Source organism: Pan troglodytes, chromosome 10 (genome assembly GCF_028858775.2).
Source record: "Pan troglodytes isolate AG18354 chromosome 10, NHGRI_mPanTro3-v2.0_pri, whole genome shotgun sequence".
Taxonomy (NCBI): domain Eukaryota; kingdom Metazoa; phylum Chordata; class Mammalia; order Primates; family Hominidae; genus Pan; species Pan troglodytes.
The window spans coordinates 131,172,360-131,188,080 of NC_072408.2; the positions used below are offsets into that span (position 1 = coordinate 131,172,360).

The window sequence follows — 15,721 nt, forward strand, 5'->3', positions numbered from 1 at the left end:
CTGCAGAAAGGGGTAAAAAGTTCAGCAGTCAACTCTCCCTGCCGCAAGTGGTGGGCCCTCTGATGGTCCCTGGAGTTTGCGAGAAAGAAGCCCAACACCCTCATGTGGGTAAAAAACATTCCTCTGTTCAGCCTGGGACCCTCCATGGCCCACCCAATGCCAAGCAGAGAAAGTCAGCACCCAGACCCAATACTACCCGCCCTGAGGCTTTCAGCCCCAGGGACACTGAGGTCAGGGCTGAGGTGTTTGCCCTCCAGACAGAAAGGATGGTGAGGAAATGGGGGGGGGGGGTCACAGTCCAGACTGGGACCTTCGTAGCCAGGCCACCAGGTCCCCTGCCTCTTTTCAGCAGGCTTCGGAGACACTTGATATGGTGGGACTTTAGGGCTTTGCAAGCAACAAAACTCTATTTAGGGATGTCTTCATTACTGTCGTAAGAAGGGGAACTGCCCTTGTTTTTCAAAAGAATATTCTAGAATCTGGACCCTGTCTTGGTCATGCGGTGGATGCTTCCAAGGACTCCACAATTGCCTAGGGGCTGAGAGCCAAACCCTTCCCCTGACAATCAGGGATCTTACTGCTTCTGCCTTCCCCCTGGCTTCAAAACCTTCCTACAAGCTGGAACCCCTCCCGGGACACCCACCCCAGTCCTTCTGCCTCACAGCCCCACAGCTCCGTGGTGGCTCCCATTCTCCTTCCCCTTCACAAGAGGCCACCTCTGCCCATGTGGAAGGACGGTGGCCTTCAGGGGCTTTCCACCAAACAGCTCCTCGTACCATCGGCACGGAACTTCCCCTACTGAGCTGGGGCCGCCTGGGGGGACTGGGGCCTCTTGTGGTGCAACCTGCTGGTGGGTGCAGTGGATGCTGCGGCTGTAGGAACATCTGAATTTGGGTTTCACAACTGCATTTGCTGCGTGACTCTGGGTGAGTCGTTGAACCTCTCTGAACCTCAATTTACTCAGCAATAAAATAAGGTCATTAAGAAAACGACCTCAGAGCATTGCTAGGGGGTGAAACAATGAACGCATGCAACATCCTCAGGCCGCACCTGGCCCCTCACAAAGATTCAACGGAGGCAGTTACTCGTCACTATGTTTAGTCCTGTGGCCTTGGAAGCCTGCTTGGCCTCTCTGGGCCTCAGTTTCCCTCCCTGAAGAATGGGAACAATGTGAGTTCAGTAGAATCAGGTCAGGAGCCTGGTGCCCCCTGCGCAGCCCTGGAACACGCACAGCTGAGGCCCGGTGATGAGCAGCTGGGTGACTGTAAGGTACGCGAGAGCTCTCAGCCTCGGTTTCCCCATGTGGAGAGGCCCAGGGCAGTGCCCCACAGCCACCGCCACCCCTCCTAGAACTGGGCCCGTGTGCCTGGCCCTGGGCCGTACCTGCGTGATGGAGCCCTCCTTGAGCGGCCGCGGGGCCAGGGGCAGCTCGGGCGTGTGCCGCAGCTCCTCGCGCGGGATCTCATGGATGGAGCGGCCCGCCTCCTTCACCGTGGCCACCAGGCCCTCATGGGCCGGCTTCAGCTTCAGGGGGCCCAGGGCCTGCGTCTTGTAGGCCTCGGTCAGGTCCCGTGGGGGCGGCGGGGGCGGAGGCGTGCCCTCCCGCTTTAGGAGCTTGGCCTCCCGACGCAGGTAGTCTTCCTGTGCCTCCACGTAGGACCGAGGGATCCCTGCCGGGCCGACAGCACTGACCCTCACGCCCCGCCCCGCCCAGACCCATCAAGAGCCTCCACGCCAGTGGGTTCTGGAGCTAGTCTGCCTGAGTTCAAATCCCCACTTGCTGTGTGACCTTGACCAGGAAATCTGACCTCTCTGGGCCTCAGCTTCTTCACACATAAAACAAGAATATTAACTGAACCACCTCAGCAAGTCGGGAACACTATGAAATCATGAAGCTAAAACCACAGGCTGGGTGCAGTAGCTCACGCCTGTAATCCCAACACTTTGGGGGGCTGCGGCAGGCAGACAGCTTGAGCTCAGGAGTTCGAGACCAGCCTGGGCAACATGGTGAAACCCCATCTCTACAAAAATACAAAAATTAGCTAGATGTGGTGGTGTGCATCTGTGGTCCCAGCTACTTGGGAGGCTGAAGTGGGAGGATTGTTTAAGCCTGAAAGGCGGAGGCTGCAGTGAGCTGAGATCGTGCCACTGCACTCCAGCCTGGGCAACAGAATGAGACCCTGTCTCAAACAGCAACAACAACAACAAAAAAAAAAAAAAAAAAAAAAAAACCCACAAAGCTGCCAAGTTCACAGTAGCTGGCTGTGCCATGGACCAGCCGCGAGAACCTGAAAGAGTTCTCGGAGCTCTCCAAGCCTCTCCCAATCGCGTGTGCCTCACCAGGATGTTCTGTAAAACGATACGCAGGTGGCACCTGGGTTAGTGCCAAGCACAGGACAGTTGCTATGTGACACCTAAAAGCAGAGGGGTGATCGGTGGTATTTTGCTTTTTGTTTTGAAATAAGTAAGAGACACCCTTGCTCCGTAGCTCATGTACTGATCATGTACATGTGTGCTGCAGGCCTTTCTGCATACTTGTCCTGAGTTCCCACCACACTCTGGCTGTGTCTCTCCCTCCCGCGCCCTGCGTGACTGTACACCCGTTGGGGGCAACGAGGGAGCAGGGGACAGGGCAGTACCTTGTGTGATGGACCCGCGGATGTGGTGCTGCTCTTTGAGGTGGTGGGGGCTGTGTCGCTCCGGCGGGATGGCACGGCCCATGAGACCTGGGTAGGAGAGGATAAGGCCATCATTCCGTGGGTCCCTGAGCCGACACTGGGCAGTGACAGGGGTGAGTGTTTACAGCCGCCAGTGGTCATCCCCACGATGATGGTGGAGTAGGACCCAGCACGGGAAGGTCCCTGCGCTACCTCCAGATGGAGCCTCAGAAAGCCCAGCCTCGGTTTCCCCATCTGTAAAACGGGGTCAGCCATCCCCCCACCGCCCACCAGGGGGCACCGAGAGATGAAGTCTCCTCCCTGCTATCACCTTCGATGCTGGCTGAGGAGATGGCTCTGCCCACGCGGCCCTCCATCATGTCATAGGTGCGCTTGGGGGCGGCCGTCTCATGGGGGGGTCCTGAGCTGCTTCTGCCGTCCTCCTTGGAGCACTGGGTCACAGACATGCCACCTGGAAACCACACAAAGCACTCGGTGAGGAGCTGGGCACGGGCCCAGAACCACGGTGGGCAGGCAGGACAGGCAGAGCCGGTAGGCAGGAGCCAGCAGTGCTTCCATGCTGGCCCCGTCACAAAGCCTCACAGCCGAGGCCTCCAGAGGTAGCTGGCAGCCTGCAGCCCCCGGGGGCCTGCCAGCAGGACCCAGGAGCTTTTCCAGGGGGTTGCACGGTGGGAGATGCAGGGCACGCTGCCTGCACCCTGTACCCTAGCCCTCCAGGGTGCTCTGTCTGCAAGCAAGGGTGTGCCTATGACCACATAAGCATGTGAGTCTGTGTCCACACACACGGGTGCCGACATGGGGCGTGAACAAGTGCATACACACGCACGTGAGCAAAGACGCATCAGCAGTGTGTGGATGTGTGGCAGGCAGGAGCACGCGTGCACCGATACATCAGCAGCAGAGTGTGGATGTGTGGCAGGCAGCAGCACGCGTGCACCGATACAGCAGAGTGGAGGTGCGGGCAGGCAGGAGCATGCGTGTGCACCGATACATCAGCAATGTGTGGACGTGTGGCAGGCAGGAGCACGCATGTGCACTGGCATGGGTCTTGTGCGTGCAGGAGTGGATGTGGGCACATGCACGTGAGCCTGGCTGCTGAGAACTAAGTGGGTCCATGTACACACATGTACCAGGGTGCAGGCAGTACACGGCTTTGTATGTATACACATGTCACACCCAGAAACCTGTGCCGATGTGCATGTGAGTGTCCGACCACAAGTCTGCGTGTGCACGGAGAGGTGTGTGTTGCAGGCAGTGGTGAGGGGTGGCAGGGGTGGCCTCGCCAGGCCAAAGGAGCCTACATGGGCCCGGCTCACTGCTCCCCGGACAGGCAGAGAGTTGAACAGACGGAGGTGGCCCCCGAAGGTAAAGGCTGGGCTTTGCCCATCTAGCCAGGGCTCTCCTTCCAGGGCAGCCGAGTCCAGAGCTATCAGAAATGAGCCCCGGGAGCCCCCGCCCCACCCCTCAGAGGGAATGAGCAACTGACAGGCTCTCGGGCTTTTCAACCATTGCTTCGTGTGGCCCACGGCCCGTGAGCTACTCCAGGGGTTGCCAACAGGAGGGTACTGGGTTGCTGTTCAGAAAACGTTCCAAATTAATCGTCGATGTTTAAACATTGGGAGATTTCAGATAAAAACGGAGATGAGAAACCTGGCTGACCGGTGGCCGCAGGGGAGTGGACGGCATGGGCAGGCACCACAGTCCTCCCCACTCCCTACAGTCCTCCCCACTCCCTACAGTCCTCCCCACTCCCTACAGTCTCACACCTGCCGCTGCCCACACTGCCTACCTGGCCCAGGGAGCAGACGAGAGTTTAAAGGCCCCGACTGAAACCCATGATGAAGACGATACACTGAAGGCCTATAAAGGCTCAGGCACTGGTCTGGGGTCCCAAGGTGGGACTCTACCCAGTGACCTTTCAAGACAAGCTCTTGACTAACCCCGCCACCAGCCCTTCCCAGGCTTCCCGCCACCCCCAGGGCACTCAGTCCAGGGGCACCAGGGCATGAGCTGGCACCCAAGACACAGCTGCAGGCCTGTCTCCAAGGCTATCTCTGTGGCAGCAGGGAGTGCATTATGTTCCTAAGCCACACGGTGCCACCTCCACCTCCCAGGCCTGGGGAGGGGGCCGCGGGCACAGGCGGAGGTGGATGGAGGAGAGGCAATTCCGGGCCTCGCAGCTGCAGTGCTGAGAGAGGTGCCCATTAGCAGCTTTCATCTCCACACCCCTGGGTGCCCTAGGCTGCCAGGAAATTCTCTCTCCCGGCACTCGACTCCCTTAACTCCTTCCTGGCAGGGTCTCCTCGTTCTGGAACCCAGAGCCTAGAGAGGGAGAGGATGGGGGCTCCGCAGCAAGAGCCTGGGACACAGTGGGGCGAGGGGCACTCTGGCCATGGCCTCTTTCATGGCCAATGAGAGAGTGCGTGGTTTGTCAGTACGGTGCTGGAGGCCTGGCGGCGTGAGCTCGGGCTTCTGTTCCGGGCCTCAGTTTCCCTCCTACGCTTCTAAAAAGGTTGGCCATGAGTTTGTTTCCTAAACTGTAAAGAACTGGGCAGAGGTGGGAGGCAGCTAAGGCCAACGCTTCCCTGCTGCTGGCTTGCATACCTGCAGGGGTAAGGAGGTCACCACCTATCAGATTGTGCTTTCTGATGTCAATCCAGCCCTGCCTCCCTGTGAAGCTACCTCAGTGGGCCAAGCACACTCCTCCCCTGGTCCTGGGCCTCCTCTCCTCCTGCGACTCACCCTCATAGGACAAGACGTGGCCCTTCTTGCCTTCGTAGATGACGTGGCCCTTGGGCAGGCTGTCCTCCCGGCCGCGGTCCAAGCGACTTGGGCTGTCCTCGCCGATGATCCTGGTGATGGTGCCCTTGTACAGGACGTCAGCTGGCGTGCCCTGCAGGTGCAGAGGGGTGAGCGCCCAGGAGGCTGCAGCCCAGGACCCCTCTCAACTCAAATGCAGGCAAAGACGTGCTTAAAAGCCCATGTGCCCACCGATGCACACGCGTGTCCACACACACACTGTCTCAAATAGGTAAGAGTTTGCATGGAACAAAACCCTATGAGGAACCTGAAGAATGAAGATCCCTTGTCAAGTGCTTCCCATGAGTGGACGCTGTTCTGGGTGCTCTCTATGGATTTGCTCATTTAATCCTCGAAACAACCCTAAGACAACCCTGTTGATTATGCCTGTTTCAGATGGGGAAACCGAGGCACAGGGAGGCACAGTGACTTTACCCGGGGTCACCTGGCTAATAAGGGGCAGGCGGGGACTTGAACCCAGGCATTCTGGTCCTGGAGTCTGTGTCCCCACCACTGCGTGGGGTCTACTTCTCAGAGCCTTGACATTCAGTTACCGAAAACGGCAACTGGCGGGGACGCTGGGGTTTCTGCTCCTGTGCTGTGCCCGTGACCACGTCATGCACTTTGGTTTCCTAAAACCAGGACAAGGACTCACGTCAGGGCAGCACACTGGAAATTTTAGTTCTAACCCAGGTTTTCCACCTCGGCCCTCCTGACAGCTGGAGCTGGACCCTTCTTTGCTGTGGGGCTGTCCTGTGCACTGCGGGCTGTTAACAGCATCCCTGGCTTCAAAGCACTAGAAGCCAGGAGTACACGCCTCCCCAGTGTGTCCCCCACCAAGTTAGGACAATCGAAAATGTCCCTAGAGAGTTGGAGGCAAAATTTCCCCCAACTGAGAACCACTGCCATATAGGGAATGAGCTCCCCGTTGGAGGATATGTTCAAGCAGAGAGGAGATGGCCACATGGGGCAGCATCCTGCCTTGGGTGACTTTCAAGAACACAAGCATCAGAGTTAGAATATGACTTTGGAATCAGAATGTTGGGTGTCAAACAGCAACTTTACTACCAAGCTGCCTTGGGACCTCCTTTCTGAGCCTCAGTTTGCACATCCACAAAATGGAGACCTTCTGCATTGATGATTCTCAAAGGCATCTGGCACAGACAACGGGTCCCCAAATCTCAATATCCCTCTTCTCTTTCTAGGGTTCCAGGAGCAGATTCAATGGTAAGGGTCCTACTATGTCCCAAGACCTGGACCAGTGAGCTCTGAGTCTCTGGCTGGACTTGCTTGGCTGGGGACATCCCCTGGCAGAGGGCAGCACCTGGTACCCCGGGGTGTTCACCGCAGATCCTGGTCTTTGTGGAGGGCAACAGCAAGACGCCCTGAATTCTGATGAGCTCCCCCCAAACTTCCCAAAGCAAATACTCTGAGCAGCATCTCCCTGCTGTGCTTTAAGACACCTGTACACTAACAGTGTGGCACAATAGGTGCTAAGTCAGGTGACAGCTCGGGGCAGCCACCTCTCCCATCAGGAAAGCACAGGATTCCTGCAGCATCCTGGTGGGAAAAGCCCCCCAAGAGGCAGCTAATACAAGTACACCCCTTTCTGTATCCAGCCCTAACATCAGATGGTCCATGTCAGAACTGGGTTTGTACTGCAGAGATCAGTGGCTTACTGAACACCACAATAAATGATTTAAAAAGGGGGGCTCTCCATGGTGAAACTGAGGCATCTGATTTTTTTTTTTGAGAAGGGGTCTTGCTGTATTGCCCAGGCTGGAGTGTAGAACACTGTCATAGCTCACTGCAGCCTCAAACTCCTGGGCTCAAGTGATCTTCCTGCCTCCCAGTCCCAAGTAGCTGAGACTACAGGTATGTGCCACCATGCCCAGCCAATTTTTAAATTTTCTGTAGAGACAGGCCTCTTTTTGTCCAGGCTGGTCTCAAACTCCTGGGCTCAAGCTATCCTCCCACCTTGGCCTCCCAAAATGCTGGGTTGACAGGCAAGAGCCACTGTGTCCAGCTTGACGTTTTTGAGCTATAGTATTTTAGAGGTGCCATCTTCAGGGACATGGACAGAGAACAGAAATCCAGCCGGTGGCCCCTGCTCTTGGGAGAATACACTGGACAAACTCCCATTAACAGGGAAGCTTCTGTTTGCATAACGTCTGCTTCCAGGAGATGAGCCTGTAGCCTCTTGCTCTTGGCCCCAATGAACTCTACTCCCAAGATGGGCAGGAAGTCCCTGGAGGATCAGGGAGCTGGGACTTTCTTGACCTCCCTTGCCAGCTGGGAACCACGTGGTCCCTGCCTGTGGCACCTACTCGGTTAATAAACGGCTCTGTGCGTGCAGGCCACACGCTGACTTCCTCACTATCTGGTAGTGAGACTGCACGGAAGTTTGACCCTTGCCTATCTCACATGTTTTGGCAGCTGGCTGTCTGCCAAAAGCAATCAAAGAGATGTGTGTAACTGGGAGGTTCGAGGAAGGGCGCGGGTCATGGCCACTCAGGAACCCAGAGCAGGTGGATGCCTGGGAACTTCAAAGGTCCCTACGACTTCAGGAGAATGACTCTCCCAGGAATACTGTTAGCAAAGGGGAAACGGAGTCAGGGCAGGCCGCTGCCTGTCTGAGTAGGTGGTGGAGCTGGCACCCGAGGGCCCTCAGCCTGACTTTTGTCCAAAGCACTTGCCCTTCCCACTCAGCACAGCTGCCTTTGAAAGCTCAGATTTTTAAAACCTGCAGATTTCAGAGAAGGGCAAAGTGTAAATGGCTCCTCTGTGGTGGGATTTGACGCTGCCTGAGTGAAAAACACCTCCCTGTGGACCATCTTGTTGCCCGAAGCTCCACGGTTAGAACGTGCATGCACGTGTGCACGTGTGTGGACCCACGCTCTGTCACTGTGTTCTAGAGCCAGACACACGTGGCACAAAACCTTGGGTCCACAGCTCACCAGCTGCAAGGCTGGGGCACCAGTCCTGGCACGATTCAGGAACCCTCTCATGCTCTGTCTTTGCACATGCTGTTCCCTGAGCCTAGAATGCTGTTCCCTGAGATTCCCGCATGGCTTGCCCCCTCAATTTCTTCTGGCCACAGCTGACATGTCACCTTCCTCACCTGTCTAAGCAATGTCCGTGGCCAGGCATTCTCAGCCGCGGTACGCTCACATTCTGCCTACCTGCTCGGTTTTCACCAGCCTACTTATTTACCCTGGTCTGTTTCCTTCCACTACATGGCAGCTCCCTGAAGGCAGAGTTTTGAGCTGTGCTTGGCAATCCCAGTGCCTGACTCCATGCAGACTAGATGAAAGTTCATGGAGTGAACTGCTGTCCCCCAGTCATCACCCCATTGGCTGAGGCTAATGGTTTGGTGACAATGAGGGGTTATAAGATGGGCCGGCCCTGTGCTGGTCCCAATCGTCCTTCATGCCGCACCCCAGGACACCTACGTGGGTGATGGAGCCGCGGTATGTGATGGCGCTGTCCGAGGGCACCCGTGTGCTGGGAATGCCTTTGGTGATGCTTCCGCCCGGAACTGAGCCCAGAGCTGTCCCTGGAAGACACAAGATGTGGGGCTGAGGGGGTGTCTGTGGCCCTTCCTTCCCCAGGCCCCAGTCCTGAGAGCCACCCTGACTGAGAGACCCACAAGTTGTGCTAGTTGTTTCAACGCAGAGGGAGTCCCCCTACCCCTAAATGGTGAGGGAGACGGCTGTGAAGAGGGGCCCCCAGACCCTCTGGGAGATGACACTTCCCAGCAGGTTTTGAATAAAGGGCCCTTTGGGCACCCAAGGAACAGGGGCAGACGCTGGGGGCCCAGGGCAGAAGGGCCCTCACCTCTCAGCACGGATGCCTCCTGGGCCGTGGGCACTCCCAGGCTCTCCGGTGGCCCAGCCTGGCCCCGTGGGGACAGCTGCTCCTGCTTCACTCCGCTGAAGGGTGCTGAGGACCAGTAAGAGGAGCGAGTCACGTGCTGCCGGGGCAGGGTCCCGGGAGGCTTGTCCCCACCCAACCCGAGCCAGGGGCTGGGAAGCGCTGCCCCTCCCCACCATGTTCCAGCCAGGGCTGCTGAGGGGGGACCTCCCAGCTGCTACCTGGAGTACCGTGGGCCAAGATACCCCTTCCTCCCCCGCCCCACCCACAGGACAGCCAGAGCCCAGCCTGAGCCACCCAGATGGATGGGCCAGGAGACTTACCCAGCTTTTTGGGGTCCATGGGCAGGGGCAGCCCCATGGTGACGGGGCCCACCGGGGCCTTGGCATGCTCTGAGTACGGGACGTGGAGCTGGACCGACATTCCCTGTAGGGGCGGAGTTGTGGGGTCACAGGGGCACCCTGGTCCCTCCCCCACAGTCCAGAGTGCCTGACGCTCCTGTTCAAAAAGCCCATGTGTGGGTCAGAGGCTGGGGCTGCTGTCCAGCTGTGTGACGGCAGACAAGTCACTGCTACTCCCAAGCCTTGGCCCCCTCCCCTGTGAAGGGGCCATGCCCTCTGAGCCCCTTGCATTTGCCCTTCCATTTCGCAGTGGGGGAAACAGGAGGTCAAGTAACTTGCCTGAGGCCACACAGACTGGTTCCTGAGCCATGCCCTTGACTGCAATACAGAGTGACCCCCCAGGGACGAGGCCCTGAGTGCCTGGGGCAGGACCTAGCCAGCTCAGACCCCAGATGCCTGAGTGGAGATGACCCAGGCCCCCGAGAGCCTGGCCCCCACCCAGACTTCATTGGTCCCATTGCCCCCACTTTACAGATAAGAAGACCAAGCCCCCAAGAAAGGAAGGGCTACCACTCACTTGGGAGATGGCACCTATTTGCCTCTCGAGGACGCTGGGGTGCTTGGCAGAGGAGATAAGGGGAGGCGGGTTGGAGATGGTGGGTGGGCGCGGCAGGACGGGCCGGGCAGTGTCATGGAGGCCCAGGGGCAGTGGGTGACCTGTGGAGCACATGTCTGTCCATTGTGGGGCCCAGGAGCGGTCACGTCCCTGCCGGACACACACTCCAGGCTGCACTCCACCTCTTCCCTGTCCTGGCCAGGAAGTGCCCATCCATGCGCACCCCTCTATTGCCCTGCCTGGCTCTGTCCTCATTAGTGACCCGAGTCCTAGGTGCAGACACCACTATCCTGGGGAAGCCTCCCACCTCACCCACTGCCCAGGCCCTGATCCAAGCGCCCTCAACTCTCATCTGGATCCCCTGTCTCCCCATTTCCACTGTAGCCCCCAGTAGCCCCTTCCCCTTATAGGAACCAAAAGGACCTTTTTGGAAAAGTCTACTGGTGCACACCCTCCCTGTGCTGTGTGCCCTCGATGGCTCCCACTGTCCTCAGGAGAAAGTCTTAGCCCCCGACTTGGCCTTCAGGCTCGCCTGACCTGGCCCCTGGGTCTCCCCAGCTCACTGGGCACCGAGCTTCGGCAGTGGTGGCCAGATTCAGTTTCTCAAGCTTTGCCTGCTCTCTCCTGCCTCTGGGCTTTTGCACTTGCTGTTCCGTCTGCCTGGCATGACTTTCCCTGTTCTTCTGGCTCCCTTGGCCCACGCATCCCTCGGGACCAGCCTTTACCAACGGCAGTCTGTACCAGCCCCCGGCTGTGCTGCTTTACAGCTGGTGAGGCCCAGCAGGACTGCAGGACCTAGAACAGGGCCGAAATGCAGCCTCACAGAGTCTGTGAACAAAGGTAGCGCCTCTGCTCCCTCCCCAGGCTCTTCTACCATCTGCCCATTCTCTAGCTCTAAGCCGTCAACGGAAAACATAGCTCCCACTCTAAGCCTGCCCCTCACCAGCTCAAGCACCTGCTGTGGCTCCCTCTTGCCAGTGGCTTCCATCTCAACCCTGGGGCAGCTTTCTTAAAAGATCTCCCCCTTTCCCTCCACTGACCAGGCTGTCCCTCCAGCCAGGTCCCATAAGGCTTTAAGATGCTTCTGTGTGCAGCTCTGAGCCGGTGCAAACAGTGCAAACAGCGATTGTGCACTGGCTGAAGAAGCCCAAGCTCGGGCGGAGCTACTTACCAGGTGGAGCGTAGGAGAAGGCTGAGGGGTCCGGGGCATGCGGGGAGGCCTTGATCACCTCACGGGGGGGCACGGGGAAGGGCAGGCCGGAAGTCCAGCAAGGGGGGTCCCCAGGCAGCTTCTGGGCCTCGGCTGCGAAGGCTGGGAAGAACACAGGCTTCTCTGCTGAGGGCAGGAGGTGGGGCAGTCAGACCTCGGGAGCCCTGGCTGACCCTACACAAACGGCCTTCCTGCACCCACGGTAGTGGTGGCCTGTGACGGCCTGGGCTCCTCCGGGAAGCCCCCCAAGTCTGCCTGCCTGGGTGCTGCTCTGTAACCCCATGGTATTCTGCTCAGCAGGGGAGGGGATCTCAAGGTCTGAGCTGGGGGCTCTCAGCTGCCGCTGAGGACGAGAACGGGACCCTCTGGCTTTGCAACCCCACAAGCACTCAACCAAGCCCAGCAAGCCAAGGTCCCTGGACAGGCCTCTAAGCCAGGAGGTGGCAAACAGTATCTCAGAGGGTCTGTCTGCCCCCTAATTTTTTTGAGACAGGGTCTCCCTCTGTCACTCAGGCTGGGGTGCAGTGGTGCTGTCACGGCTTACAGCAGCCTTCACCTCTGGGCTCAAGTGATTCTCCCACCTCAGCCTCTCAAGTAGCTGGGAATACAGGCGCCCACCACCGCACCATGCCTGGCTAATTTGTTTTACTTTTGTAGAGATGGGGTCTTGCTATGTTGCCCCAGGCTGGTCTTGAACTCTTGGCTTCAAGGGATCTTCCCACTTCAGGCTCCCAAGTAGCTGGGACTACAAGCACGTGTCACCACACCACGCTTGGCTAGTTTATATTTTGTTTTTGTAGAGATGAGGTCTTGTTATGTGTGCCCAGGCTGGTCTTGAACTACTGGGCTCAACAGATCCTCCCACCTTGGCCTCCAGAGTGCTGGAATTACAGGCGTGAGCCCCCACGCCTGGCCCCGCCGTCTGACTTTGTGAATACGCTTTTACTGGAACGTGGCCACATCTGTGCATTTATGTATTGTCTATGGCAGAGCTGAATCCTTGCAACAGAGATTGTCTGGCCCACAAAGCCTAAAATGTTCACTCTCCGGCTCTTTGCAGGAAAAGCTTGCTGGCCTGTGCTCTACACAATGTTGAAGGAGGTAACCTGTGATGTGTGTGTGTGTGTGCGTGCGCGCACGTGCGTGCATGTGTGTGTGAGTGCATGGATGTGTGTGTGTGCCTGTACACAATGTTGAAGGAGGTAACCTGTGATGTGTGTGTGTGTGCACGCGCACGTGCGTGCGTGTGTGAGTGCATGGATGTGTGTGTGTGCATGGATGTGTGTGTGCCTGTACACAATGTTGAAGGAGATAACCTGTGATGTGTGTGCGCGTGCATGTGCATGTGTGAGTGCATGGATGTGTGTATGTGCCTGTACACAATGTTGAAGGAGGTAACCTGTGATGTGTGTGTGTGTGCACGTGCGCGTGTATGTGCGTGTGTGTGTGAGTGCATGGATGTGTGTGTGCCTGTACACAATGTTGAAGGAGGTAACCTGTGATGTGTGTGTGTGCACGTGCACGTGTGTGCGAGTGCATGGATGTGTGTGTGTGCCTGTGTGTGTGTGTTGTGGCGGGCAGTGGGGAGTTATAAGCCCAGACCCTCCAGGTAACAACCACAGCGTCAGCCTCAGTTTGCTGAGTGGTACTCAGCACAGGCACTGTGCTCAGCATCCCACGGCCTCCATGAGCCTCCGGTTAAGCTCACACAGAGACTGCTGCCAGACACATTTTACAGAGGGGAAACTGAGGTACAGACACACCAATGGGCTCATCTGAGTTCACCAGCAAATACTTAGCCGAGTCAGGATCAGAAACCCACTGAGCCAGTGCAAGCAGCGGTTGTGTGCTGGCTGGCTGAGAAGCCAAGCTCAGGCAGGGCTACTTACCAGGCGGAGCGTGCAAAGGGCATTACCGAGAGGTCATGCTCTCTCAGGGCTCCACGGCTGACAGGAATGTAAGCGTGTTCACTCATTTATTCTCACAGCACCCTACAAGGAACTGACTGACTGTCCCCATTTCACAGACGGGAAAATGGAAGCTGAGAGGTTAAGCCACCTGGTCAAAGGCCCCAGCTAGCAAGTGGCAGATAGCAGCTTCGAACCCAGGCACTGGGGCTGCAGATCATGGCCTTAACCCAGACTGCTATGCCACACGGCCTGCGGCAGAGAAGCAATGATGGGTCCTAGATTTCAGGCCTGGGGAGATCCTGTAAACTCAGCAGGGCCCCGGGGCTCAGGCCTGGCTTCATGGCATCTTCCTGCTGGCCTCTCGCCCTTTGCTGAAATCTGTCCTCAGCTCTGAACCTCTCCCTGAGGACCAATCCTATGGAGAGATAACCAGCCAAGAAGTTGAGCAGAGACACAACTTGGGAATGACGGAGCCCTCTGGGTTCTGGGACAGGAATGGCAGGCAGGTGTCATCTATCATGCCGCCTCCAGATGAACAAAGGAGGTTCTGAGGGCCCATCAGGGTGTGACAGAGGAGGAGAGTGCTAAGATCAATTAATGATGCCTGCTGTGAGCAGAGCAGGTGGGCAAAGGAGGCCTATGTACCAAATTGCCCCCAATTCTCTCCTTGAAGACTGTTTCCCCTGGACTTGTGCCCTGGCGAGGTGGGCAGCCCACAGGAGGCAGGGGGCACAGATGCAGGGGAATTCTCATTCTTAACCAGTCCCCAGTGGAGGCACCTGTACAGGGCCTGCCTCAGATCTGGAGATCCTGCAAACGCCCTGGACCTGGCCCCTCTGGCTACCCAGCCCTGTAAGCCTCTGGTGCTTCCTCCAGCCCAGTTCCAGAGAGTTGGGAGGGAGAGGAGGGGAGCTGTTCGATGCTGGAAGGCAAACTGGGGCTAGGCCAGGCTGGGCGGGCGGCCGAGAGCCTGGAGAGACAACCTGTTCCTCCAGCTGGGCCCAGGGGGCCCCAAGGGACCTGCTTGGCTGAGCCGCTCTGTGTGGGAGCCAGGGGCAGAATAGGCTGGCTTCCTGAGAGACCAGAGAGGTAGCGCTGGGTGTCAAGTTCATGTGTGTCCCTGCGGGAGCTGAGCTGCAAGCCAGGCTGTGCAAGAAAGGCATGCAGGGCCTGACGCCAGGTGCACCGTCCCCACGGGGAATGAGGCCAGGAAACGGCACAGGCCCTGGCCACACCAACGGGCTGAGTGCCAGCCGCGGGAACTGCTGGCCGGTGGCTCCCTTTCTCCCAGGACAGGGGCCTGCGACCTGGCTCAGCAGGACCTGGCTGGCGCCGTGCAGTTCCAGCCCTGATCAGATCTGACCCTGGCCAAAGCTGCTGGGGCCCCTGACATGGATACCCAGCTCCTTCCCGGGCTGGCACCCCAAACCTGCAACGTCTCCCAGAGCCACACCCTGGGCCGCACACTGTACCCTGGCCCCAGGTAGCCCAGCCCTGGTCATGGGGCATCCCAGTTCCAGCGAGACATCCCTGGCGTCATCCCCACACTGGGTTCAACGCCCCACTGGCTTTGCCTCCAAAACAAACTCCCGACGCGCCCTTCCTTCCACCTCCACAGCCACCTGTGCAGTTCAGGCAGCCTCTGTCGCCTGCCAAGAGCTGCGCTGTGACCTCCTGCTTCTGCCCTTGACTCAACAACGGCCAGACAGAGCTTTCCAAGATATAAATCAGATAACAAGCACCTCCTTCCCCTTCCACAACACACGCTCACTTCAAATCCCTCCAGCAGCCCCTGCCACACCTGAGACAAAATCCACTGCCCGCTGTGGCCTGAGAGGCCCCACACAATCCGGTCCCCACTTCCCTCACTGTCCACCCGCCCACCCTTCCCTGGCCACAACCACCCCCGGCGACTCCTCACACACCCCGAGCGTGTTTCCACACCAGGGCCTTTGCCTGTGCTGTTCCCTCTGCCCGCAATGCCCACCCAGAGATCTCCCACAGCAGGGCTGCTTCCCACTCCACAGGGTCCTTCCCGGAGCCGCCTCTTCACTCAACCCGTTTTGTTTCTCATGGTGGATGAATGACTCTAAAACCATCTTGCTTCGTTACGTGTTCCCTGGTTTAACATCCTCCTCACTCAAAAAAACAGCAGCTCCCCAGAGCAGAGACTTCCTCTTCTCCCTACCTAATCCCCACTCTGCCAGCATGGTGCCTGGGGCCTTGGGTTTTCAACAAATGTCGTGACCCAGCAGCCTCGGTGGACCCCGGAGGCAGAGGTTGCAGTGAGCGGA

At 58.0% G+C, this 15,721-nt stretch overlaps 1 protein-coding gene across 50 annotated transcripts in view; it reads right to left on the bottom strand.

The window, feature by feature from the left end:
* NCOR2 (nuclear receptor corepressor 2) overlaps positions 1-15,721 on the bottom strand; it is a 244,179-nt gene that overhangs the window by 21,087 nt on the left and 207,371 nt on the right. For 39 of the 50 annotated variants that reach the window (XM_024348140.3, XM_024348138.3, XM_063785249.1 and 36 more), the window contains 9 exons: positions 11,479-11,643; positions 10,269-10,408; positions 9,674-9,776; positions 9,315-9,419; positions 8,930-9,033; positions 5,421-5,571; positions 2,989-3,129; positions 2,640-2,726; positions 1,384-1,670 (listed from right to left, as the gene is read on the bottom strand). In XM_024348140.3, coding sequence (XP_024203908.2) covers positions 1,384-1,670; positions 2,640-2,726; positions 2,989-3,129; positions 5,421-5,571; positions 8,930-9,033; positions 9,315-9,419; positions 9,674-9,776; positions 10,269-10,408; positions 11,479-11,643 — 1,283 coding nt within the window. The remainder of the gene's footprint in view (positions 1-1,383; positions 1,671-2,639; positions 2,727-2,988; positions 3,130-5,420; positions 5,572-8,929; positions 9,034-9,314; positions 9,420-9,673; positions 9,777-10,268; positions 10,409-11,478; positions 11,644-15,721) is intronic. The other 11 variants (XM_063785264.1, XM_063785254.1, XM_063785271.1 and 8 more) reach the window with 4 other exon arrangements.